We start from the raw sequence: 26,758 nt of genomic DNA on the forward strand, positions 1-26,758 counted from the left end.
CACTGTGAGTGGACAGAAGAATGTATTCCATTTTGAGTGGACAGAAGAATGTATTCCATTGTGAGTGGACAGAAGAATGTATTCCATTGTGAGTGGACAGAATAATGTATTCCACCGTGAGTGGACAAAAGAATGTATTCCACTGTCAGTGGACAGAAGAATGTATTCCACTGTGAGTGGAGAAAAAAATTTATTCCACTGTGAGTGGACAGAAGAATGTATTCCACTGTGAGTGGACAGAAGAATGTATTCTACTGTGAACAGACAGAAGAATGTATTCCACTGTGAGTGGACAGAAGAATGTATTCCACTGTGAGTGGACAGAAGAATGTATTCCATTGTGAGTGGGCAGAATAATGTATTCCACTGTGAGTGGACAGAAGAATGTATTCCACTGTGAGTGGACAGAAGAATGTATTCCACTGTGAGCAGACAGAAGAATGTATTCCACTGTAAGTGGACAGAAGAATGTATTCCACTGTGAGCGGACAGAAGAATGTATTCCACTGTGAGTGGACAGAATAATGTATTCCACTGTGAGTGGACAGAAGAATGTATTCCATTGTGAGTGGACAGAAGAATGTATTCCACTGTGAGTAGACAGAAGAATGTATTCCACTGTGAGTGGACAGAAGAATGTATTCCACTGTGAGTGGACAGAAGAATGTATTCCACTGTGAGTGGACAGAAGAATGTATTCCACTGTGAGTGGACAGAAGAATGCATTCCACTGTGAGTGGACAGAATAATGTATTCCACTGTGAGTGGACAGAAGAATGTATTCCATTGTGAGTGGACAGAAGAATGTATTCCACTGTGAGCAGACAGAAGAATGTATTCCACTGTAAGTGGACAAAAGAATGTATTCCACTGTGAGCGGACAGAAGAATGTATTCCACTGTGAGTGGAGAAAAAAATTTATTCCACTGTGAGTGGACAGAAGAATGTATTCCACTGTGAGTGGACAAAAGAATGTATTCCACTGAGGGTGGTCAGAAGAATGTATTCCACTGTGAGTGGACAGAAGAATGTATTCCACTGTGAGTAGACAGAAGAATGTATTCACTGTGAGTAGACAGAAGAATGTATTCCACTGTGAGCGGACAGAAGAATGTATTCCACTGTGAGTGGACAGAAGAAGGTATTCCACTGTGAGTGGACAAAAGAATGTATTCCATTGTGAGTGGACAAAAGAATGTATTCCACTGTGAGTGGACAAAGGAATGTATTCCAATGAGTGGACAAATGAATGTATTCCACTATGAGTGGACAAAAGCAAGGTACACACTCTAGTCAAACTCACTCTTCCAGAATAATGCACGAGTCTGGTATATGTTGTCCTATGTTTGATCCACAAAATAACACCCCATTTCTGTGACTGGATCTATATGAGGGATGCCCATATCATACTTGCCAAAACACACTCTGTCACATTAAAAAGAAACAGTTTTTTACAAACCAAGTCCCTGTCATTTTTTAACAACATAATTTCAATAATTTTCAAAACAAAGAGACCCGACCCTTCAATATACGTGTGTAATATATAATAAAAAATACACATGGTAAACAGTCCTGCTCATGTACAACTATCCTTGGGGGTAGTTTATACAACTGTCACAGAAGCAATTAAAAGGCAATGTGGCCAGGTATAAGCAACCATCATCTTACATATTACTTAAATGGCTGGCAATAACTAGGGTCATGTGTTCAGCCCTTTGAAGACAGCAGTGGGAGAGACCATGGTGCTAATTTGCATAGGTAAAATTCCTATGCATAGTTAAATTGCATAGGTAAAATTTGTTTGAAGTTGTAGGAAAATCAAAAATATGCTAGACATTTCAAAGAAAAAGGTTATTACACATAACTGACAAGATTATTGGCAAGTTTGCGAACAGCGACAATGTTTGTTTAAATTTGGAGTTTCCTCCATATTTAAAACAAAAACATTATTTCAACCACCATGCTTAAGTATAATTTGCTTTTGAAGGCAAAATGTCAAAATGCTTCTGTGAATCAGGAAACAAAGAGCCATCAGCAAGCAAAGCCCGTCAAAACTAAATTTAGAATTCCCCACTGACTTTGTGAATCACAGCTGCAAGATGGAGCATTTCATTCTTTGCACATCCATCAACACAATATAGACATTAGTCATTTTGGAGTGTACAACATCCATCAACACAATATAGACATTAGTCATTTTGGAGTGTACAACATCCATCAACACAATATAGACATTAGTCATTTTGGAGTGTACAACATCCATCAACACAATACAGACATTAGTCATTTTGGAGTGTACAACATCCATCAACAAAATCAGCAAAATCAGGACATAACATCAGGAAACACCAGAACATTTTCAACATGCTGAATTGAACATTAAAATGACAATTATTAACCGACTCATGCTTTTCAGGACGATTTTATCCATGAAATAGGTTCATAAAAAGATTGCCTCAACACTTATACTTGACAGTGGCACTTATTACTGCTGTATTAGTTTAAGCTTGCAATAAAGCTAGAAAAAAATTATGCTTCCCCCAATGCAATCCCTTAAGAGGTGTATTTTTCTTTGCTCTATAGAGACAAGCATATTTCATGGTCAATCTGCAATGGATACACATCTGACAATGCTAACATTATGGTCTGCAAGAAAACCAGAGTTCTGACCAGGATATAGAATTTTATATTCAAAAATAGGTAACTGCAGGGCAGCTGTGGAATTTGTTTCTTCATTTAACATGACAGCAGTCATATATCCCACCATGCAACATACTTTAATTGACATGTGATGTCCATAAACGTAACTGTGTCCCTTCCTGCTTATATTCAGAACAATCTGATTACTCCTTTTTTGTTCTTCTGTACTGATTTTTAAATATTTTTAAGAGGCTTATTTTTTCCTATCTTCTTGAACATCTAGTTTGGTAGCTGGACCTAATTTTAAAAAAAATCCTATAATCAACAGTTTGATGGTGCAGATGCTTAGCATGAAAAATATGTGCAGTTTAAAGCGTCTGAGGTACTAATGCAGAAGTTGGTCTGGTTCACTGACTAATTCCACTTATACTAATATGAAACCCAGATTTAATTCAAACATGGACAAGCCAATTATTTGGATTTTACTGCAACAACCATATTTCCATAGTTTTTCCTTTTATTCGGCAAGTCCCTATTGAAAGGGTAATTTTTATAAGACTTATGGCACAATAGTAAGGATTGGCAGGACTGTGATTGTCAATAACAACAATTTACTGCAGGGTCAAATTGCTGCACTTAATAGTGGTCTTATTGATGCTCTGAATTATATTTATTGTTTTTTAATATAGTCTTATAATCTTGAGTTTAATTTCACAAAAAATTAATAGATCCCAAATATTTTCGTTTATCCTGCTAAGGGTTCCTAAATTTCTTTTTACTAAAATTAGTTTCATACATTTCATTTTAAATTAGAATAAAAGCAAAAAGTAATAATAATAACAGAAGTAACAGAAGATGAAATAGCAATTGTAGTGGTAGTAGCAGTCTCTTAAATTAATAGTCTTACCTGTAAAGTGATACATCATTCAAGAGATAACTGGAAGCATTGCATAAGATTAAACACCCAAATGAATGTCACCTGGCAACAGTGGAATATGGATACAAACCTCACGAAAATAAGGTAAGATTTAGACCTGAATCTATACAATATGGTATTAAAATGCAATAACAAACATAATTTGACATAAGCACACACATGAATTACAATAACAAACATAATATGACATAACCACACACATGGATTACAATAACAAAGACAATTAGAGATAACCACAAACCTGGGTTATAATAAGAAACACAAGTCCGGGATACAATAAGATAATAAGAGATAACCACACACCTGAGCTACAATAACAAACACAATTAGACATAAAAACAAACCTGGGCTACAAGTTCATCGGATATTTCCTCCACATTAGGTTTAGGATCTGAGGGATCGGGCAAGCTGAGTAATTCAGGATGATTCTGGAGAACCTGTAAGAGACATTTAATTAGGGTATGTTGACTTTAAAGCATTGAATCAGTAACTAGTATTAGATATTAAGCTGTATTCTTAAATTATCCAGGTTACAACTAAATCAAATGCATTATGCAGCATATGTATTGACTGAAAATATGCAATCTGATAGGTTCTCCAGTCACACAAAAGAGAGCGATTTTCCATTCTTGTCATAAGACATCTGATTTATTCAGAGCGATAACAATGCAAGCAGAGGACATTTTTCAATTCAACCGCTCCAGTGGCCTAGTGGTTACAGCGTCTGCCTCAGATGCGGGTGATTGCGGGTTCAAACCCTGGCCAAGCAATACAAAAGGCTTATAAAAATGGTACAAACAGCTGTCTCACAAGGCGCTCAGCATTAAGAGGTTAGTGTTAGGGGTGGTCGGCCTGGTGTCAGGATAATGTGACTGGGTGGGACAGCATGCTACATGTCTATGGCATGATGCCTCAGTGCTAGACATAACTATAAACTGCCACACTGCAGACATTGTGGTGATATAACTGAAAAATTGTTAGAGCTACATTAGAAATCCAAATCACACACACACAGACACACACATATTTATCAATTCATCTGATCCACAGTACACTGTGTATTCTCAACTGTGTTTAAATCAAAATATGGTTCTGAACCTGGATAATTTCAAATAATTACTTCCAAACAGCTGGTAATTGCTTTATTTCATCAGAAATGACAAATATTATACTGAACGATGTCCCAATTAATTATTGCTAAACAAATCTTAGAAGTTAATGCTCTTGCAAGATGCGCTTCTGTTTTGCATCAGCTGATCAGGATCGCATGTGGCCCTGCAAAGGATTAAGCAAACTCATGATAGTGGATTAATGCCTTATCATGGGAAACTTTATGATGCAACTGATTTAAAAGTTTTTCTTTGTTTTTAAGAACAGCAAACATACATGTTTCTTCTGGTATCAACATTCAACAAATTCTTCAAGCATTTTGAAACCCTTCCCTTCAGGTTCAGGCTTCAACGATCCCCTCAGAATTTGGCCAATATTGATAACAGAAAAAAAGATGTTGGACATAAAAAACTCTTGCACTATTTAAATTAATATAGCTAGTTTAATCCCATATATGTTGTGTAATGCAGTTTAGAAATGGATTTCACATGCTGCCTGACCCTAACAACTTACATACATGAGTAGTAATTAGGGTGTCTATCATAAAATCAAAATATAGAGAAATCTTTAAAAGCATACTGTTCTGATTTTTTGTAAAACAAAATCTGTTAAGTTAAAACTCTGATTTTCCAGTGAAGTTTATCCCCACTGAGTTCCTGAATTTGAAAGCTTAAATCTGTTACGAGTTAGATTGCCTAATATTACCAAATGCATTAACTCCCTTCATTTAGGCCTGGTTTGCTGTTATGAGTGACATCCGTCATGAATGAATAAAGCATCTAATACTACAGATTTATGTCAAAAATATTAACAACACAAGTATAAATTCCAAGTCTGATGAAAATCAGATCAGATATTGAGTGGCAACAAACTCAGCCAATCAAATGTAATAAAACTTCATTAATATTCATGGATCTCACTCATTATCAGACCTATTGTAGACCTTGATGATATACTGGTAAGTATATATTTCAAGTGTTGTTGTTGTGGGGTTTAACACCATTTTTCAGCACAAGATAGGCTATACATGGCGGCCAGTATTAATAGTGGAGGAAGAACCCGGGAAAACCCCGATAAGAACCACTGACCCATGAGAAGCTACTGGCAAGCTTTCTCACATACCCACTTAGGCTGAACCTGAGACACAAACCCACACATACAGAGGTGAGATGGCAGTGATCCGTAATGGTGAGCGCTTTAGACCACTCGGCCACTTGGGGTCCTTATTTCAAGCGTAGTCAACATATAAAATATGGCCTCTAGAGTGGCAAGAAAAACAGCCAATCAAATGCAAGGTCATCTCGTTAGTTTAATCTAACTCATTTGGCCTTTAGAGTGGTAAGAAACACCGAACTACAGATGGTTGATGGAGACATGTTGGACAGACACACAATGATACCATAGGCTCACTAAATCTGTTGACTTAAAGTGTTGAAATAAAAAGTAATGTTGAAAATATTGAACAATGCTCCTGTGACTGACTCTTTTTGTGTTGAACCTTCTGATCCCCTGCTTCCAGAATGTGAAACTCCTCAAGTTCCTGCAAGCACACAGAACCAGTAACCAGAAAATGCTGCTGGTCCTATCCACACCCAAGTGTTCTAAATTGTGTCATGAACGACAACATGTGGCCAATTACTCAATGGTAAATGTAGGTAGACATATCAACCCTTGTAAAAGTTAAATGTGTAATGAAAAATGGAAAAATAAAGAAAAAGCAAATTTTAAAAGTAAATTGTTTCTCCATGAATGATTAACCAATCATGTTATGTTACATTAGGAATATTAGGCCATTACCTCGGGAATCCAGCCTTATTAAACAACGAAATTCATCTTATTGTCTACTTTTAGATAGACAACAGGCAGTAACTCCTGCCCATTACCTCCCCTTGATACCATCAGGTGTCGCCAGTTTTTAGAAGAGCGAGACATTAACTCAGATGTTCACATGGCGGAGTGGTTGGAAGGGTTTTTAAGTAATGTGATTGGGTAAGTATTCTTGGAGAAACATAATTTACTTTATAGATTTGCTTTCTCCTTCAAATATATTCCCCTGATCACATTACATTAGAAGAATAAGCTATAGGAGAAGGGGATTCCCCATATGGAAATTAACCTGTTCTCCTATTGACCTAAACAACAAAGCCCAAGATCCTTTGATATGGGACTCGTGTATGTATAGCTAATGGGCTGTGTTGATTGGTCTAGTTGGGTCTGGTAGCCATCTGTGCAGCTGCCACCAGCCCTACCAGATCGAATGTTTGTCTATGCAATGCTAAGTCTCTGAGGTAAAAACTTGAGAAGGTTGACTCTGCATGCCATTCAACAGCTTATCTAATGTCTCAGATCAAATCTGAAAGGGAGGCTCGCAGAAATGGCTAAAATCTTGCGAGCTGTAATCTTCAAGAGGCAACTCTGGTCTTGAGAGATCTCAGAGTATGCTGAGCATATAAGCCACTTTAACCATGAAGCAAGGGCCCGACAGGTGATGCCTTGGTTAATGACCTTGACTGGGAGGAAGTGATATCTGTACATGTTACAACGTGTCTCTGTGTGTCTCAAGTGGTACTTGAGGGCTCAGACATGAGGCTACTCTGATCTGGTGAGATGACAGAGTACACCAAGCATATGACACCCATTCAGTCAGAAATAAAGGGTGTGAAGCATGATATCCTGTGTTTGGTCTCTCAGAGATTGCTCGAAACTTCAGCACAATAAGCCACATGAGAAAAGGTGTTGCTCATGCCATGGCTTGTCTCTGTGCATCTCAAGTAGTGTTTAAGGGTGCAAACATGATCTTGCATAGCTGCCTCTCAAGACATGTCTATGGAAACGTCAGGACAAATGAAGACTTGTCAGTTAGCTACAGTTGGCAACAGATTCTTGGCAACTATGCCGGGTTGTGCAAGGAGGACTAGTGAATGATCCAAACTGAACAGAAGATAGCTCGGGTCGACTGAAAGGGCATGTAGCTCACTGATCCTGCATGTGAAAGCTAAAGCTGTCAGGAAGCATGTCTTGTATGATAAGAACTTTAGCGAAGCATGAGCGAAAGGTTCAAACTTGCTTGACTTGAGCCAAGTTAGAATCCAAAGACAAATTTCATTTTGGAAATAATGTTATGGATTTTGGTTGCTGGAGATCAAAATGTCTAACAGATCTGAGAGATCTTTATCATGCCCAATGTCACATCTGCCATGATGATGGATTGTGTTTGAGATCATTTGTCCAAGAGGGTGTAAACAAAATCTTGCATGGCCACTGTTCTTGACCTGGTTATGGAATTAATTGAGCAGGGACACTGTCTGTCTACCAACAGATGGTAATCTGTTCTGGGCGATGAATCCCAATGGTATCCTGAGCACCACTGAACATAAAGAGGGATGCAGTCCTCTTAACCTGCATGCTGAAGCTAAATCTATCAGTAAACATATGATAGTGACTTTAGCCATGTGTAGGCTAGAAGTTCAAAGGGGTTTGAATCTAGCCATGTTATGAAATCCTAATTGGATCCCCTTGGAGAAGAATAAGGGATATTGGTCAAGGAGATGAATATAATCTAAAAGATCTGATAGGTCTCTATCCCACACCAATATGCTGCCATGATGCTGGAATTTGTCCAAAATGATAGGGAGGTAGCCTCTGGTATCAACTGTTTCTCCTCCTAGAAAAGTCGGCCACTTGAGGGATAGAGGCACTCAGATGGGCAAGATAGACGGTTAATCTCGGAACTCTGAGATGTACAACGGTTTGAATTTCCCAGTTTGTGATCTGGCAGAGAACAGAGATCATTCCACCTTGGAGTAGGATAGAACTTACCATGTTTTTCTTTAAGATACTGCCCAAGTATGCTGCTGATGTTGATGATGACACCCGGAACGGGGAGACAGTGGAGTCACTAGTGTGAGTGACACATGAAAACTAGTGGAGTCACTAGGGGCAGCAAACATGAAAACTAGGAACAGAAGGGGTTGATAGGGAAGTGGAATTATACAAATGTCAGACTGAGACTAACAGCATACATGCCCTGTCTGATGGGGAGAAGGAATCTGGTGAGAAGACTCCAGCAAATGTTGGGCCTCAACCTGCTGTTTGCATGCCAAAAGCATGTCTTGATTAACTCATTGGGGAATGTGTCCTTAGCACAAGCTCCTGTGCCTTTTATGAGTGACCGTTTCCTCTGTTATCAAAAGGTATCCATCTCCCAATTGGATGGTGTAACGCGTGGAGGGGCAAGGGGATTGTTGATGAACGGAACCCAAAGCACCTCTGAGCTGGATCAGCCCTCCCCCCTTTTGCGGGAATAAGGGAGGTCCAATGAGCTCAAATTGGTTTCACACAGCCACTGTACTATGGTATGATTGGGGTCGATGTAGGTGCACATGTGACTATCAATGACTTATCACCCTTACTGTGCACCAGGTTTTTATCTAGCTCGGCTTCAAGCTCAGCAAAGGTCATTCCAGTTGGCCTTGACAACTCCGCTTAGTCGTATCTGTGCAAGACACGAGCTCTCCCTTGAGTATAAGCCATGAGTACTCTACTATCTGGCATCGCTGGTAAAGACAGCACTGCTGGCATTGACACACTGCCAGCCTTTCCAGCAATGCCTGCATTGTTGGTCTTTGCCTTACTGTCGGCATTGTCGCACTACTGGCCTTTCCAGCACTACCGGCCTTTCCAGCATTGCTGGTCTTTCCAGCACCGACCGCTGCTGCATATATATCAGTCTGGCATGCACATGTGCTGGCTGCTCCCAAGCCATGGCTGAATGGGCAGATTTCTCATCAAAATCGGCAATGAAATAATGATATGTTGCCAACTGCCCAGCTAGACAGATGGATCTATCACTAAGATCCCCATAAACATTGTGTAGCTGGCCCAGTCCAGCCAAGAGGTCTCCATGCTGAGACAGCCAGATTGCTGTTAATGACAGTGTGACTGCCAGTGTCGGCTGGATGGCTGTGTCAGTGCAGCAGTATTATTATTATTTGGGACCAGCTGATCCTATGCACTCTGAATTACCAACCCAAAGGCCATGCCCTGACATATGTGGAGGCTTACCCAGACTTGGTTGCCTAAAAATTGGGAATATTCCCCTAATGATTTGCTCAGATGGAAGAGAGTGCGGCTTTGACTGCTGTACCAACTGATGCATCTTATTCAGCGATGGATGGTCCCCTCCTTTATCTTCTCTATCTCATGACTTAACAGTATATGCTGGTTCCTTGCAACGAACTTTAGCCAGGAGGGGGAGGGATACCAGCCCCCCCAAGGCTTGCCACTGAGGCTGACTGGAGGTGGAGACTAAGGACGTCAGAGGTATCCTGCTGTGGCCTCGACCATCTCTTTCCCTTTTGCTGCCTTTTGAAGTACAGAAGTGCATGTGTTCTCCAATCAAACAGTATATATTTAGCTCCTTCTCTTCAATGCCAAAAAGGGTGATCTTTGTGCATGTGCATGCCATGCTTGTAGTAAACATTCCTCCTGAAATGACACAAGATGAGAGAAAACAAGGCATAGATAAGCAAATTAGTATGTGACTAACTAGCTAATAGTATAAATCATCTAACTCGGCAGCCATACAAACTGTAGACACTGTATATCAAAAACAATGTATACATAACATAACAAAGCAGGAGTCATGGCGTACTTCTATGTCAAGAAACTGCATATAGATAGATTAAATATTCTGTGGAAATGACACAAAAGATACAAACTAAAGCAGAATCTCGTAAATGGTTGAAATTAATAGGTTGCTAAAAGACTGCGATAACATCATGGTAGACTGTCATGCTCTAATACAAGAAACACACCTAAGCAGAAACTAGTAATACGTTGAAATTACTAGGTCAATGAAAGAAAACATTTTTATAGCCACATGTTATAGACACTGCATCACAGAAACCATGCATACATAACATAAACAAAACAGGAATCATGGTAAATTTCCATGCTCTGAAGTGACCTGTAGAATGTTAAATTGACATATGCTAAAATGACACAAATCACAAACTAAAGCAGAAACTAGCAATGTGAGAATTTACTAGGTCACTAAAAACACTGTCGTAACTAACAGATTGGTGAATTGTCATATCAGAAACCTATGCCCTTATTTAAAACTTATGCTGCATACTTGGTTAATAACAATTATATTAAAACAGCATGAAATATGAATAAATTAAGCATAATTATGAAGCAACACTTCAGAATTCGTTATTAAGAGTTCCGTAGCGGACAGAGTAAGTGAATAATGACCTTGTGTAAGGTCAACAATAGTGTGGTGGGACAATGGTCCTACAAGAGGAAGTCAACAACAGTGACAAATCTCTCAAAATATTGGCAGAAATTGTGGAATAAAGCAAACAACCTACAGTAGATTGATAAATCTGCATTATAAATGCAAAATGAACATTGGATGGGTCCATAGAAACACAAAATATGTCTGGACTGTTGGAGGCTATTGCACTGTGTGTCTCAGGACACAACAAAGCTAAAAACTGGCGACACCTGTTGGTATCAAGGGGAGGTAGTGAACAAGAGTTATTGCCTTTTGTCTCTCTAAAAATAGACCATAAGATGGTTTTCATCTTTTAGTAGGGCTGGATTCGCGAGGTAGCAGGCTAATATTTCTAATGTAACATAATGTGATTGGGGAACGTATTCAAAGAAGAAACACAAAATATGATATTTATACTACATCAACATTAGTAAATGGAAAGTGATTAAAAAATATTTTTGGATTTTGTACACATTTCTCTTCCTCCAATCACCCAGGTTTGTCTAATTTTGTAGCCTCTTCACTGACTAATTTATGTCACTCTGATTTAGCTTTGTACACCAAGAAAATAATGTTTTTAATCTGAGCTGCCACTTATACATGTCAATAAATAAGCATGTCCTTAGTTTATTTGCAAGATCACATAATAAACAAAAGACACAAGTTTATCTCTAATGAGGCACAATAAGTAGGCATGACATGAGTTTATGTGGAATGTGGCACAATAAGCAACGATATCATGAATTTATGTGCAACGTGGTACAATAAGTAAGCATGCCATGAATTTACATGCAAGGTGGCACAATAAGTAAGCATGTCATGAATTTATGCGTAATGTGGCACAATAAGCAAGGATGTCATGAGCCTATGTGCAATGTTGTTGTTGTTGTTGTTGTTGTAGGGTTTAATGCCATTTTTCATCACACGATAGGCTATACATGGCGGCCAGTATTAATGGTGGAGGAAGAACCCAGGAAAACCCCGGAAAGAACCACCGACCCACGAGAAGCTACAGGCAAGCTTTCCCACATATCCACATTGGCTGAATTCGAGACTTGAACCCACGGAGACAGAGGTGAGATGGCAGTGATCCGTAATGGAGAGCGCTTTAGACCACTCGGCCACTTGGGGCACCCCTATGTGCAATGTGGCACAATAAGTAAGCATGTCACGAGTTTAATGTTGTACTAGGACCACATTAAATAGGATGAAAGGAATGAACATAATAACATGTAATATATTTAGAACCATGTTTCTTTCTATGATCAAAATACAAAAATACAAATATTTGTCTTAAAGCATATAATCTAAATTGGAAATGTTAAAGTCTTTTCCTCTAATCAGAAAATTAATTAAAACAATTCACAAAACAATTTGATAAAAATTATTTAAGTAATTACATCTTATGATTATTTTCAGCTTGAAGTACTGCATAGGTTAAACTTTGTAAGAGGATCAGTCATCCTAAAGCTAATCATTTCCTCTAAGAATTAAAATTTGAGTTATGTCCCTTTACATTGTTAGACATATCAAGGTAAAGAGGCCAAAAAGAGCTAAACATAAAGAAGTTCCTCAGAGCCTAAAAAACCTAAGCATAATACGACTTTGTAAAATCTTGATATTATTAGTAACTTTTTATATACATTTATTATACCTCAAGAGCTTGGCTGACATCATTATTTGCCTGACGCAGTGCTTCTGCAGAGGCTCCCTTGGGGAAACCCATCGACACCAGCATCTCATAATTTTCCACATTTACCCTGAAAAAAAAGAATATGTATGTGATATCTACAATGTTAATGTGATATCAGCATATGTGTGTGTAATATTAGCAGATCATATGAGACATATAACATAGAGTGTGATCTAGTGATCTTAAATACGACATAATATAGTTCTTCTTATCGAAGAAAAAAGGTAGGTACAGCAACGGACTCATAATACATGGTTTGTGGGTTTGAATCCTGTCCATGACAGCACAGTCAGCCACCTTGAAATGTCCTTGGCAAAGGCACTTACTCCCATTTCCTTGAGCTTGATATAAACAATACTGTAGTAAAAAGTGCCACTCAAACCCCCCACAAAAACATATTCCAATTGAAAGTACTGTGCATATTATACATTAATTTATTTTTATTACATATCTTTAAAACAACTACACTAATTAATTACCATATATACTTTCTTATAAGTTGAGTCACACTGCAAAGAACAAAGATCCTGATTCTGATCTGTAACAGCATGATACAGCCTGCAGACCAGGGTCAATGTTGTTTGTTTTATTGATTACTCCTAACAAACTGGAAGGACCCTGACCTGCTGGAGAATCATGTTACGTTAGATCCAAGTCCGAGCAGTTTGCAGTTGAACTTGACTTATAAAAACGAGTATATACAGTATTTTAATAATGCTGGAAGGTTATTTGGTGATAAGGTGCAACATAATGAGTGAATATATGCTGTTTTATTTCTGTGTGCCCACCATGTATTTTCTAGGATGGTATTTATGTTGAATTTGCTATGCTAGTGTCGGTTATTTGAATCCTCATCATATCTGGAGACTTTTGTTGTTAAAAATGCTTCAGAGTAATACTGCAACTCATCACTTTTAAACATCAATGCATTTCACAGATTTCACTATTGAAACTGGATGCAGATGATGTTAAAATTAAAGATGGTCTGTGATCTCCTTGTGACAGTTGGAGATGTGTTCAAGGTATCATTTAACTTAAGTCCTGTTCATGCGCTTTCAAATTTCACAAAGTTGTATGCAAAATATTATTTAACTGGAGACCCTCTTAAATTTCAATGAGCTAGATGCACTTTGGGTAACATCTGAGTCACTTACCAGTACTGGAGTGCTAAATTTCACTGACCTAGATTTACTCCAAGTCACATTTAGCTAGAGTCACTTACTAGACTGCTAAATTTCACAGACCTAGATTAGCTCCAAGTCTCATTTAACGAGAGTAACTTACTTGACTGCTAAATTTCAATGACCTAGATTTACTCCAAGTCACATTTAGCTAGAGTCACTTACTAGAATGCTAAATTTCACTGACTTATATTTACTCCAAGTCTACTTTAACTAGAGCTACTTACCTAGAATGCTAAATTTCACTGATCTCCAGATATACTCCAAGTATCATTTAACAAGAGTACCACTCAGAGACCACTAAATTTCACATACTGAGATGTACTCCAATAATCATATTAGATTTGGCATTTTGAGTCTGTGATCGAGTTTCACACTCAAATAGTTTTAAGAATACAGTCCCATGTATCCCCCCAAAAAATCCTAACATTCTAAGTAATGAATGTTACTCAAAACTTGAAAATTGTAGTCTTCCAAATGTCCTATGTAACATTTTACTATGTAAAAATATTTTTGAGTATAATTAAGAGCAGAGTGGAATTTTATGATGGTGGATGAGGTCTCAATGGACATTTAGATAACTGAAAAAGTTAAACCACTATAAAATGGACACCTGTTCACACAGACCACTTTCAGTGATCCCCACTGAAAGTTATATCCTTTATTGTAACAGCAACTAAAAGAAGGGAACTTATTATTACTGAAATAATCTTGATGCATATTAAGGTCATGTCATTTTATCAAACAAATAATAAGAGCACCCATGATTCAAAGTTTTTTTTGAAAACCCCATGTTAAAGCGACTCTAGTCGGACCAATAATTTCAGTTCCAGGAACTTTATGAAGAAAGCTGATCAGTCCAGAGAATGCAAATGTAATTCTTATTTACTCTTAAAAATTAATGTAACAGCTATCAAAATGTAACAATTCTTGATGTGAAAAACTTAAAAATAAATGTACAGATATAAAACCTCCAGATGCCCTTTAGCCATCCATTGTATGAAAACTTTCCTTTAATAATAAATTGACAAGTTATGCATACAACAAAATATTCCATGTATATGGATCACGAAAATACCATTAATTATCATCTTGATACTGCCCTCGATATAATTACACTTTCTACCAAAAGTAGTGTACCATAAGATGAGTTGAATATATGTTATAAATCAAGTAGGACCCAAATATCAATTGAGACAAAAAATACAAACAGAAATGTAAATGGTAAGACAGGGATGAGACTAAAAAAGACACCTGGAAAGACAAATGGTAAGACAGTGATGAGACTAAAAAATACACCTGGAAAGACAAATGGTGAGACAGGGATGAGACTAAAAAAGACACCTGGAAAGACAAATGTAAATTACCTTATTCCAGAAGCAGTGTTTCCTAAGATTTTAGCAAGCCTGTTCCTTTTTCTCACATCTTTTGCTTTCTTTTTGTTATCCTCCTTTTCCTGTAAGCATGAAGTGTGAACACATGTACTACCAGTATCTTATGTGGCAATATTAAATGGTATAAACACAGGCAAAAGGAGTGCATGCTATCAATGTGTTCTGTGGCAATATTTAAGAGTATGAACACAGAAAAAAGGAGTGCATGATATTAATATGTTGTGGGGCAACACAAATAAGCATGAGCACAAGCAATATGTATGTGTAACAACAATCTGTTTTGTGGCAATATTAAAGAGTATGAACACAGGTAGTATCAGTCTGTTTAACAACAATCAGTGTTCAGGCAACACTAAAGGGTCTTAACACAGGAAATATCAGTCTCTAACAACATTCTGTGTTCACGCAACACTAAATGGTCTTAGCACTGGAAATATCAGTCACTGTAACAACAATCTGTTTCCATGCAACATTATAGGGTCTGATCACAGGCAAACAGTCTCTGTAACAACAATCTGTTTTCATGCAACAAGAAATGGTCTGAGCACAGGCATTATCAGTTTGTGTAAAAACAATCTGTTTTCATGCAACATGAAAGGGTCTGAGCACAGGAAACATCAGTCTGTGTAACAACAATCTGTTTCCATGCAACACAGTATGGTATGAGCACAGGCGATATCAGTCTGTGTAACAATAATCTGCTTCCATACAACATGAAAGGGTCTGAGCACAGGCAATAGCAGCCTGTGTAACAAAAATCTGTTTTTACACAACACAAAAGGGTCTGAGCACAGGCAATATCAGTCTGTGAAACAACAATCTGTTTCCATACAACACGAAATGGTCTGAGCACAGGCAATATCAGTGTGCAACAACAATCTGTACAGAGGCAATGACAAATATACAACTAGAATCTTTTACTTCACAACTTAAAATATAACAAAAAGAAGTGCTGCAAAAGATGAAAATTAAAACATCACAGGAAATATAACATTCATGACAGCCCAGTGCTATAATGGTACAGAGTATTCCATATCATAAGAAATATATGACTAGTCCACTAATATAATGGTACTGAGTATAGAACTGCCTGGTATAACATTATATTTACTGTATTCCACAGCTATACTGGTCCTGAAAATGCCACAACCAGTATAACATTAAATGTACAGTAGTCCTTTATCCTAGTTGTAACTAAGAAGAATTGAGACAATGTTATATTGATGGGACTTCAATCCAATTACAGACATGAGTTTGAAAAAATTATGACTGAAATTAGCACCTGTCTCTTTTGGTTTGGATTCAAAAACACATTTTAAATACACATAGTTTCCAAAAATGTGGCAGATCATATGGTTTTCTCTATGCATCAAGGATATGTCTCTACAGGTAAATACATGTTTGATCATGAGCATTCTGAAATTTAAAGTTGCTATCTTTTAATACAGTGTGTCTGTATGTTTACTTTTAATACAGTGTTTCCATATGTTAATTTTTAATACAGTGTTTCCATATGTTTACTATTAATACAGTGTTTCTGTATGTTTATTTTAAATACAGTGTTTCCGCATGTTTACTATTAATACAGTGTTTCTGTATGTTTACTTTAAATACAGTGTTTCCGCATGTTTACTATTAATACAGTGTTTCCGTATGTTTACTATAGGAGCTGAATTTAGGTCTGAGCCAACCCTACAACAGGATATTCACATTTGGGAGCAAGGTGGGATGGACTAATAGTAGTGTGATTGGATAAGTATTCTCTGTGACGCATTATTACAAAAAATTTATTTTCTCTACTACATTATCCAACCACATTAACACTAAAAGAACTGGTCGGATGATGAAATGCATCCAATCTATACCTACACTACCCTGTAGGAGTATGCTGACCTATGAACTGAAAGGATTATAATAGGTTTATACTGATATGAAGGTGATCCCTGTATGGTCCAGCACCTGGTGATACATGCAAAAGTGTCCCAGGTGAATTCAGCAAAAAGCTATGAGGCCATGTCTGAAACTAAGAGGTTCAAGGAAATCAATTGTACTTCATAAGAGGAGATCTTCTTATGTCATACCTGATACTGCAAGAAATCAAAGTACCCCAGTCTAATAATGAATATTAGCCACAAGGTCAGCACTTGCTGGGTTAGGTCATGTTTTGTCATTGTATTTGGTAGGAAGAACTTCTGACCAGTGCCATGGACACTTTGTGCACCTCAAGTAACATCTGAGAGTGCAAAACAGGCTGTGCATCTTTGCCTTTCTCAATGGGTCAGTAAACGAGAGAGGGTGAATAGTTATTTTTGTATTGCCTACAGACATTAACCTGTCCTTATAAACTAAACCAGGTTGTGTCATTGTTCAGCACAAGATAGGCTATACATGGTGGCCAGTATTAATGGTGGAGGAAGATCCCCGGAAAACCCTGGGAAGAACCACCGACCAAAGAAGCTAATGACAAGCTTTCTCACATACACATATTGGCTGAATCTGAGACTCGAACCGGTGCAGACAGAGGTGAGATGGCAGTGGTCCGTAACGGAGAGCACTTTAGACCACTCGGCCACTAGGGGTCCCCAGGAGGTGATCTGTAAGAGTTATATGCCATCCTGTACTGGATATACAGCTCAGAAGACATTTAATCTTCCAGGAGATTCTGGGCTTTAGAGTTATGTTAATCTGATCAGGTGATGTATTCAGTGGAGAAATATATTTACTGAAACTGGGTTTTCTATTTTTTTGAGAGTTCATGGGAAAGAACTAGAACTTTCATATTTTTCTTCTTAAAAGATAGTGGGGATTTTTTACTAAACAAATTTCATTGAATTAACCAAATTACAATTCTTTGAACCCTTTATGAAAAAGTTAATCAAGCACATAAAATTACAAGTACTGATTATAAGTGGAAAGTAACTGTTTGTGAAGCAATATCTGAAGAAAAAACCATTCCCAGCTTTGCCACAGACAATTTGTAGAATTCAAGTTTGAAAAGGAATACGTTTTTGCACGAGTATAGAGATCTGAAATAATGTCTTTCATATGATGTGTTATAACATCTTAAATATATCTGAGATAGCTGACCATTGCAATAATGGTAAACACTGGAATTTAGTATCATGGCCATGGAAGCAAACATGGATTAGTGCACAAAAAGTAATTCATGCTTATTTTTTGTACCTTAATTACAAATGTAAAAATTATTTCAACAAGTAGCTTACCTCCCTTCTCTTCATGATGTGCATCACGGCCCCTTGTAGATCTCCACTGCTGGCCCTAAGAGCAAGTCTGGCCTCCCTCTCACTAAATCCCATTTTCATCACTACAAACAGAAATACAATCATGTGTGGAAATGTGGAAGTGCACACAATTTAATATGTCACTTTTTATGCTGAATTTCATTAAGGTTTTTAAAATGTTGCCATTGTGACCATTTATTTCATAATAAAAGTGGGTTAACCAAGTGAGGTATAAAAGCTCTTTATAAAAGCATAGTGGAAATGATTGTAACAATAAGAACGAAGGTTGCAACTTATAAGTAATGTGCTGACATTATATCACTTTAATGGTCTGTCTGTGGAAGATTCATTCCAAATGCCTATCCAATGCAAATATCTGTGTGAAAGAGACTTTCTTGCCGGTTTTTAAATACTAATAACAAAACAACTTTAGATTCAGATTTAGTAACATGTATTTTCTTTTCTTGGTAGTGGAGGTATCATTTTTATCATACTAATTGCTACTGCTGAACTACTGTCATCAACGTAAGTGTCTACATCTTAACTTTCCTGAGTTTCCTGCTGTTCTTCAAAAAACACTTTTGGTCCATTCTTTGCAATTATCTCTCAACAGAAAAAATAAGGTATTAAGTTGGGTCTGTTACTCCATTCTGTCACATGGCAGGTCTGGGGAGCAATGCATACATAAGTAATACACCCAGTTAGAACTCAGCATGTGACAGTTACTTTACTGACTGGTGTATTGTCATAGACTTTTAAAAAAGAACATAGGCACAGTATTTATATAAAATTTCAAAAACAAAGATTATTTCTGTGCCGTTTTCTGCAGATTTTTGAAGTCTGCATGAATCACACAGTCACAAATTCTAAGTACAGCCTTGTTTATGATCCTACCAAACTAGACAAACTATTTTCCAGCTCTTCATAAAACAGTGAATCAACAAAACTGAAACATAAACAATGAATTACACAATTCACCATCACAAAATCATTACAGCTGAACACGAGATAGTGATTTAAGCATTTTCCTTGCTGGTGAAGCTACAGGATCTCAATTCATTTAGTGATGATATTTCTGTTCAATGTTACTTTCAGATTGTTGACTTCATAGATGGTCACGTGTTGATTAGCACTTTGTTTGCCATCAACAGGAGATTTGTATGTATTAGGAGAGTTCTGCATTAGGTTGTCATATTTGCTCAGTTAAAATGTTACTAATCTCTAATGTGAAAATGAAAACCTTTCAGGACTTGATTTGGGCTTTAAATATTCTTGTTGCTTTTTGCAATGGAAACATTCCAGGACTTGATTTGGGTATTAAATATTCTTGTTGCTTTTCGCAACGGAAATCTTCCAGAAATTGATTTGGGTATTAAATATTCTTGTTGCTTTTCGCAATGGAAATCTTCCAGGACTTGATTTGGGTTTTAAATATTTTTGATGCTTTTCGCAATGGAAATCTTCTAGAACTTAATTTGGGTTTTAATAACAGATGTTGTATTGGGCAATAGGAAACTTCCAGGACATAATTTGGGTGCTAAACTACTCATGCTGCATTTAGCAATGGGAACCATCCAGGATTAGACTTGGTTGTTTAACACTCTTGTTGCATTGAGCAATGGAAATCTTCCAGGCCAAGATTTGGCGTGTTAAGTGCTTGTACTGCATTTAGCAATGGCAACCTTCCAGGCCTTGATTTGGGTGTTAAACACTTGTATTCCATTTAACAATGGAAATCTTCCAGGCCAAGATTTGGGTGTCAAAAACTTGTATCGCATTTAGCAATGGGAACCTTTCTGGCCTAGACATGAGTGTTAAATGCTTGTATTCCATTTAGCAATGGAAATCTTCCAGGCCAAGATTTGGGTGTTAAAAACTTGTATTCCATGTAGCAATGGAAATCTTCCAGGCCTAGATTTGGGTGTTAAAAACTTGTATTCCATTTAGCAATGGGAACCTTTCTGGCCTAGACATGAGTGTTAAATGCTTGTATTCCATTTAGCAATGGAAATATTCCAGGCCTAGATTTGGGTGTTAAAAACTTGTATTCTATTTAGCAATATAAATCTTCCAGGCCAAGATTTGGGTGTTAAACACTTGTATTCCATTTAGCAATGGAAATCTTCCAGGCCTAGATTTGGGTGTTAAACACTTGTATTCTATTTAGCAATATAAATCTTCCAGGCCAAGATTTGGGTGTTAAACACTTGTATTCCATTTAGCAATGGAAATCTTCCAGGCCAAGATTTGGGTGTTAAACACTGGCATTCCATTTAGCAATGGAAATCTTCCAGGCCTAGATTTGGGTGTTAAACACTTGTATTCCATTTAGCAATGGAAATCTTCCAGGCCTAGATTTGGGTGTTAAACAATTGTATTCCATTTAGCAATGGAAATCTTCCAGGCCAAGATTTGGGTGTTAAACACTGGCATTCCATTTAGCAATGGAAATCTTCCAGGCCAAGATTTGGGTATTAAACTTGTATTCCATTTAGCAATGGAAATCTTCCAGGCCTAGATTTGGGTGTTAAACACTTGTATTCCATTTAGCAATGGAAATCTTCCAGGCCTAGATCTGGGTGTTAAAAACTTGTGATTATTACAATTATTACAATTTGGTTTCAAAAGGCTCAAGGTTTTCCAAGCAAAGCATCTGCTGTGCATTGACTGCCACCATCAAACCTTTCTTATCACAAAACATCAACATAGCCACACTAAACAGAAAATGCTGTTTATCATAAACAACAATAAAATATGAATACATTTCATCAACTGATATGCCAGCAAATATACATTTTTCCATTGACTGTTACTTTAATTTAGTTTTGTCCATTTGTTAATCACATTTTCCTTTTTCAACTTATTAGCAAATAATATATTTTATTTTATGTCAAGAACAACAAAGGCAAGGACCATTCCAGTAGGCTAGTGGTTAGAGTGTCCACCTCAGATATGGCAAGTTGCAGGTTTGAACCCTGGAAGAGTCATACCAATGACTGTTAACTAAATCCCTAATAGAACTGTGGGTTTCTATTGTATTTGTGTTTACGTTAAACTTGTAATCCCATAGAATTATTAAAATAAATATTTTTTAATACCTTCTGTTAATGTTGCCCCATCAACATCAAGCCTGTTCAATTCTTGCTCAGCCTGAAATATAAGACTTCAAAATAATTACAATTGAAAAGGTCACATGATAATATGTGAATGTTGTTTTCAGGAACAATTCAAAACATGTATAAGTACTACTATGTAATTATCAAATATAAAGTACTCTTCTCACCAACTGTAGAACCCTTCTTTTTTGTTGTACTATTAAGGAACTTTTTTAAATAAAAGTAACGTATTTCATGTAATTTTTCTTATGTTAATTTTATTAATTCTTTTTAATAACTCAAGTGTGTTACTTTTCCATATGACATACCTATTTTTACACCTCATGCCAACACAAATGAGAACATTGCATCATATGACATTTATGACATTCTCTGAATAACCTCAAATTTCACTCACACAATTTTTCAACCATATATATATTACACACACACACACACACACACACACACACATATATATATATATATATATATATATATATATATATATATATATATATATATATATATATATATATATATATATATATATATATATATATATATAATTGCACTATTCAAAATATAAACTGTACCAGTTCTATTTCCATGTTTAAAAAGTACAATTTCTTGAATTATAAGTGTTGGAGGGGTAAGGGGTTGAATAACTGCAATTCTTTGCTCACAGAAGAATTTCAACTGATATATTCAGTGATTTAAATGTTAAAATGATTTAACTATACCTGTTCTGCTTCCATATATAAAATGCTAAATAGCACAATTTCTTGAATTTTTGTGTCAGTGGTGGTGGCTTGGGGAGTGCTTTTAGGCTATATATCAAGGCAAGCAGTATAAAGTAATGCACCCACTTGTGCTTTTGAAACTTCAAATAGAAGATTATGAGACCCATATCACCCGGCAAATGCAAGAATACAACTTTACTTAAAATCAGGTTTAAATTCCTGATAAAGCTATCATGCACACTGGTAGCTTCAACTTTTACCTAAATGAGCATCAGAAATAACAACACAACCCATTGCCATTCAAATTCAACTTAAATATTTGTGAGAATGGTATGCATCCGAGTGCATGGAAACATAATTCTTAGCAATGTATCCAAACTATTTACTCACCAGATTTCGTGTTATTTCATAATCTGCTATCTTCAGTCACAGCAACCTTTAACTTTGACCTTTTGACCTCCACATCACTTTTTGCTTGATAACCCACCTAGAAAACTCTTTACTAATTACTGTACATAAACCAACTTGTTAACAGCTGGACAGACTAACATAAGATATACTCTGGCTTACAGCAGCTGTATAAAATGCCAAATTGTCTTTTCAAGAATTACAATTAGGATGTCAGACCTGCCAACCCTGATGAGTCAGTCTCAGTAACGCAGTTGATTTCTTTCCGTAAGATTGACCAGTTTTCAGTAAGGTGTAGCAAAATATCAATAACTGATATTGTAAAGCTGTAAAACGTAATTAAAAGTTTGACGCATCGACAATAAAAATTAATTTCAACTGAAAAGTTTGTAAAGAACGCATAGACGTTATTTACCACTAGTACAGTTGCACAAACTCTAGTTCCAAACCCTATGCAACTCAATGGCTTGTCACTATCTCTAAACTTGACATAATTCTTGGAAATTCTTTTCCATTTCACATGATGATGGTAATCATATCTTCTACCATGAGACATACTCAAATTGGCATGTGATGTCCAATAAACATAACTGTGTCCTTTCCAGCTTTTATTCACAAGAATCTTAATACTCCTTCTGTGTTGATTATTAACACTTTTCTAGAAGCTTATTTTCCCTTTTGTTTTAAACATGCATCTCTTTCTGGATGTCATTTAAAAAAATTCTATAATCAATAGTTTGATCATGCAGATGTTTTGCATGAAAAAACAGGTGCAGTTTAAAGCATCTGGGGTGCTGCTGTAAAGTTAGTCTGGTTCCCTGACTAATTTCACTAATTCTAAGATGAAACCTCAATCCAAATAAAACATGGATGAACTAATTATCTGGATTTTTCAGCAACGATAATTTTTCCATAGTTTTTGCAAGTATGCAGTTAAGTCCGTATTTTAAGGGTAATTTTCATAAGACTTAGGGCAAATTCATAAGAGTTGGCAGGTCTGGGGTGTGGGATAGAAGACACTTTCTTTCCAGACATGGGTTGTTGAATCAGTCCTATGTTGACAAGTTCAATTAAAATTTGGTGGGTTGCGGAATCCTTGAAAAAAATACCTTTCAATCATCCTCTCTCCTTCAATTCGATAATAATCCTAACCAAATATCACCAGAGATGTAGAGACTAACCTGTTGGATATAATGGTGAGCCTGGGGTATACTGTGCTGGTGGAAAGCAACAATCCCCTGCAGTAAGTGGAGTCTGACATACAGAGCCAGCTGAGTTCCAGTCTCACCCTAGAGAGAGAAAAAAAGACACCTTGAACACATGGTGAGGTAAAGATCCAAATTCTCGACAAAGAGCTTACAAATGAAGGTTTTCATACAAAGTAATTAATGCAAGATTGTTTTCCAAGGGTCCTATTTTCAGTGATATTCAATAAAGTTAGAACATAGAGTTATGTTAGAAATTAACTGGAAAAGAATTGGTGAATAATAGTCATTTGAGATTTACCTTTACAGCAGTAAGTCTGGAAAGATCAAGTCCATAGCTCTTGTGAAAACATTCTTCACTTTTTTTCAATCTTTCTGCTGAAAAGATCAAGGGATATTTTGGTTATTCTGAAATGTTAACATTATCAAGTAATCTTCTAAGGTATACAATTTAACTTTACTCAACTATTACAAAAGGCTACATGTTTAATTTACTGTAAGCATCATTATTACCTCTGTAAACCACTCTTTGGTCTACTTTGTGAGTAAGACAAAATTACACACCAACATATTACCCCCTACTATTGAATATACTCACAAATAAATCAAGAACTGCAACTGCACAGACTCAGATCTGCTGCTGCATAATGTGCTGGCTGATCTGGGCCCATGTAGTTTGTTACAAACGGTCAGTAAAAAAAAACCACAGATCCACATCTGCTGACACATTCTACAATGGCTGATCCAAGTCTACATTGTTTGCAGGTAGACCTGACAAAAAGCAAGTATATATGATAATACAATTGTTGTCATGATTGTTTTGAATCAGCTTAAAGTGGAATATGACAGATTTTTGAACTGTTGTCTCCTAAATGGACTCTCATACTCAAAGGCAGTATAAATAACAAATGCACCATCATATACGTGCAACATATCTCCATAACCACTTGGCTCCTTGTTAGGAAAACCCACAGCCATTGGTATGCATATTTTCATCCCTTTGCTTTAACAAGGAATGTTGCAATGCCCTACATATTTTTATACATCCACCAGTCTATTTCTCTATCTATCCATTACCATATTTCTTGCTAAACCACTGTGTAATTATTCATGAAAATCTGCTTCTATTTTGCCCCTGGGTTAACCATCTGCAAGATTAAAAGTTCCAAAAAACAACAATATTATAATGAATGGCATAAAAGAAACTAAATATAAACTATTTTTCTGAACAAAACTTTAATTTTATTGAAATAAACTGACTATTATTTCCAAAAGATGATACCATGTGTTATGATATAGAATGGCATATTTATATTTATGTTACATGTTATGACATAGAATGCAATATATTTATTATGTTAGCACATGTTATCACATATAAATACATACTTATGATATTATCATGTTATAACATAAAATGCCATATATTTATGACCTAACCACATGCTGTAGCACAGAATGGCATATTTATGATGATCCCATGTTATGACATTGAACGCATTATGATGTTTGTGATGTTACCATGTGTAATGATATAGACATATTTATGTTACCATGAATCATGCTTATTACCTTACCATATGTTAGAAGATAAAATGCCAAATGATATTTATGGCAGCGTATGTTATGACACAATGCCATTTTGTATTTATGATGTTACCAGGTATTATGACACAGAATGCCTTATGATATTTATAATATATTGATCCAATAACTGTGAAAGTTTTCCATAATACTGATTTTATTATTTTTTAAAAATTGGGCCTTTGATATTCTAATAGCCTGTTTTCCATGGCAACTGCATGAAAATATGTTAATAAAGATTTCCCTTTGGGAAGAATTAAATCTCATTTTACATGTCAAAAACCTTGTCTTCTCTGGCACCAAAAAGCATGTTCTGAAGTAAACATAGTGGTTTTGTTAAAGCAAATGTGTTGTGCTTTGTCATCTACTTTTCTTAGGAAACAAAATTGACAATTTGAATGGACAAGTAAAAATCTGAAATTCTTTTGGCCAAAAGGAAGTAAAATTTCAAATGAATTCCAAAGGTCTGTAGATAAGAAAGAGATTTCTTTTATTTTAGCTTACCAGCATCTGGGAGTTCTTCAATGTTTTTTAGATGAAGATAACACCAGACAATGTCCAGACACAACACAGCATAGTTGTCCACAGCAGTCAATATACCAGCACTGCACCTTCTAAATGAACAATATTTGAGATTTGATTATAATGAAACCACATTAATCCAGACATTAGAATATGGTGAAATCTAGACACACTTTAATTAAAGTAAAACCCCAGTGATCCAGAAGCAATTTAGTTATAGTGAAACCCAACAAGTCTAGATACATTTATTCCTGTTCTATCATAGGAACAAACCATGAATATGAAATACCAAATTCTTTCAAAGAATAAAAAGCAGCATTGAGTATTCAGGCCATTTGGATAACATATCTGTGCAGTTCACTGTGTAGACGGTTTATAACCTGTGAAGCTGAAGAACACTCCATTAGTCCATAAAACAAATGTCGAGGGATCTGGCATGCCTATAATCAACATGAAATTGTTTTCTGGATAAAAACTATTCAATTTATAGAGTCCTGATTAAGGATGCTTCATTGTACATGTAGAGAATAAAGAAAATTAAAAGCAATCTGGCAAGACCAACCTTATTGTTAATAAACAGCAAAACCGCTATATTGGTCAAAACATGTTGGTTCTTTATGTGATAGACACAATAACCAGTTCATTTATTATTGTTACACAGCTTCTTATTTGTATATCTCTTGTTTTAAATAACTCTAGTGATTCTAACAAGTAGGAGTCCAGA

At 36.3% G+C, this 26,758-nt stretch overlaps 1 protein-coding gene across 5 annotated transcripts in view; it reads right to left on the reverse strand.

The window, feature by feature from the left end:
* Window positions 1-26,758, reverse strand: part of LOC149791044 (NEDD8 ultimate buster 1-like) — an 84,337-nt gene that overhangs the window by 17,633 nt on the left and 39,946 nt on the right. For all 5 annotated transcript variants that reach the window (XM_089972952.1, XM_089972948.1, XM_089972949.1 and 2 more), the window contains 8 exons: window positions 26,017-26,126; window positions 24,230-24,306; window positions 23,905-24,012; window positions 21,576-21,627; window positions 18,460-18,560; window positions 15,209-15,297; window positions 12,622-12,727; window positions 3,922-4,014 (listed from right to left, as the gene is read on the reverse strand). In XM_089972952.1, the coding sequence (XP_089829078.1) occupies window positions 3,922-4,014; window positions 12,622-12,727; window positions 15,209-15,297; window positions 18,460-18,560; window positions 21,576-21,627; window positions 23,905-24,012; window positions 24,230-24,306; window positions 26,017-26,126 (736 nt within the window). The remainder of the gene's footprint in view (window positions 1-3,921; window positions 4,015-12,621; window positions 12,728-15,208; window positions 15,298-18,459; window positions 18,561-21,575; window positions 21,628-23,904; window positions 24,013-24,229; window positions 24,307-26,016; window positions 26,127-26,758) is intronic.

This window comes from Sinohyriopsis cumingii, chromosome 10 (genome assembly GCF_028554795.1).
Source record: "Sinohyriopsis cumingii isolate HCF-2022 chromosome 10, ASM2855479v2, whole genome shotgun sequence".
NCBI lineage: Eukaryota > Metazoa > Mollusca > Bivalvia > Unionida > Unionidae > Sinohyriopsis > Sinohyriopsis cumingii.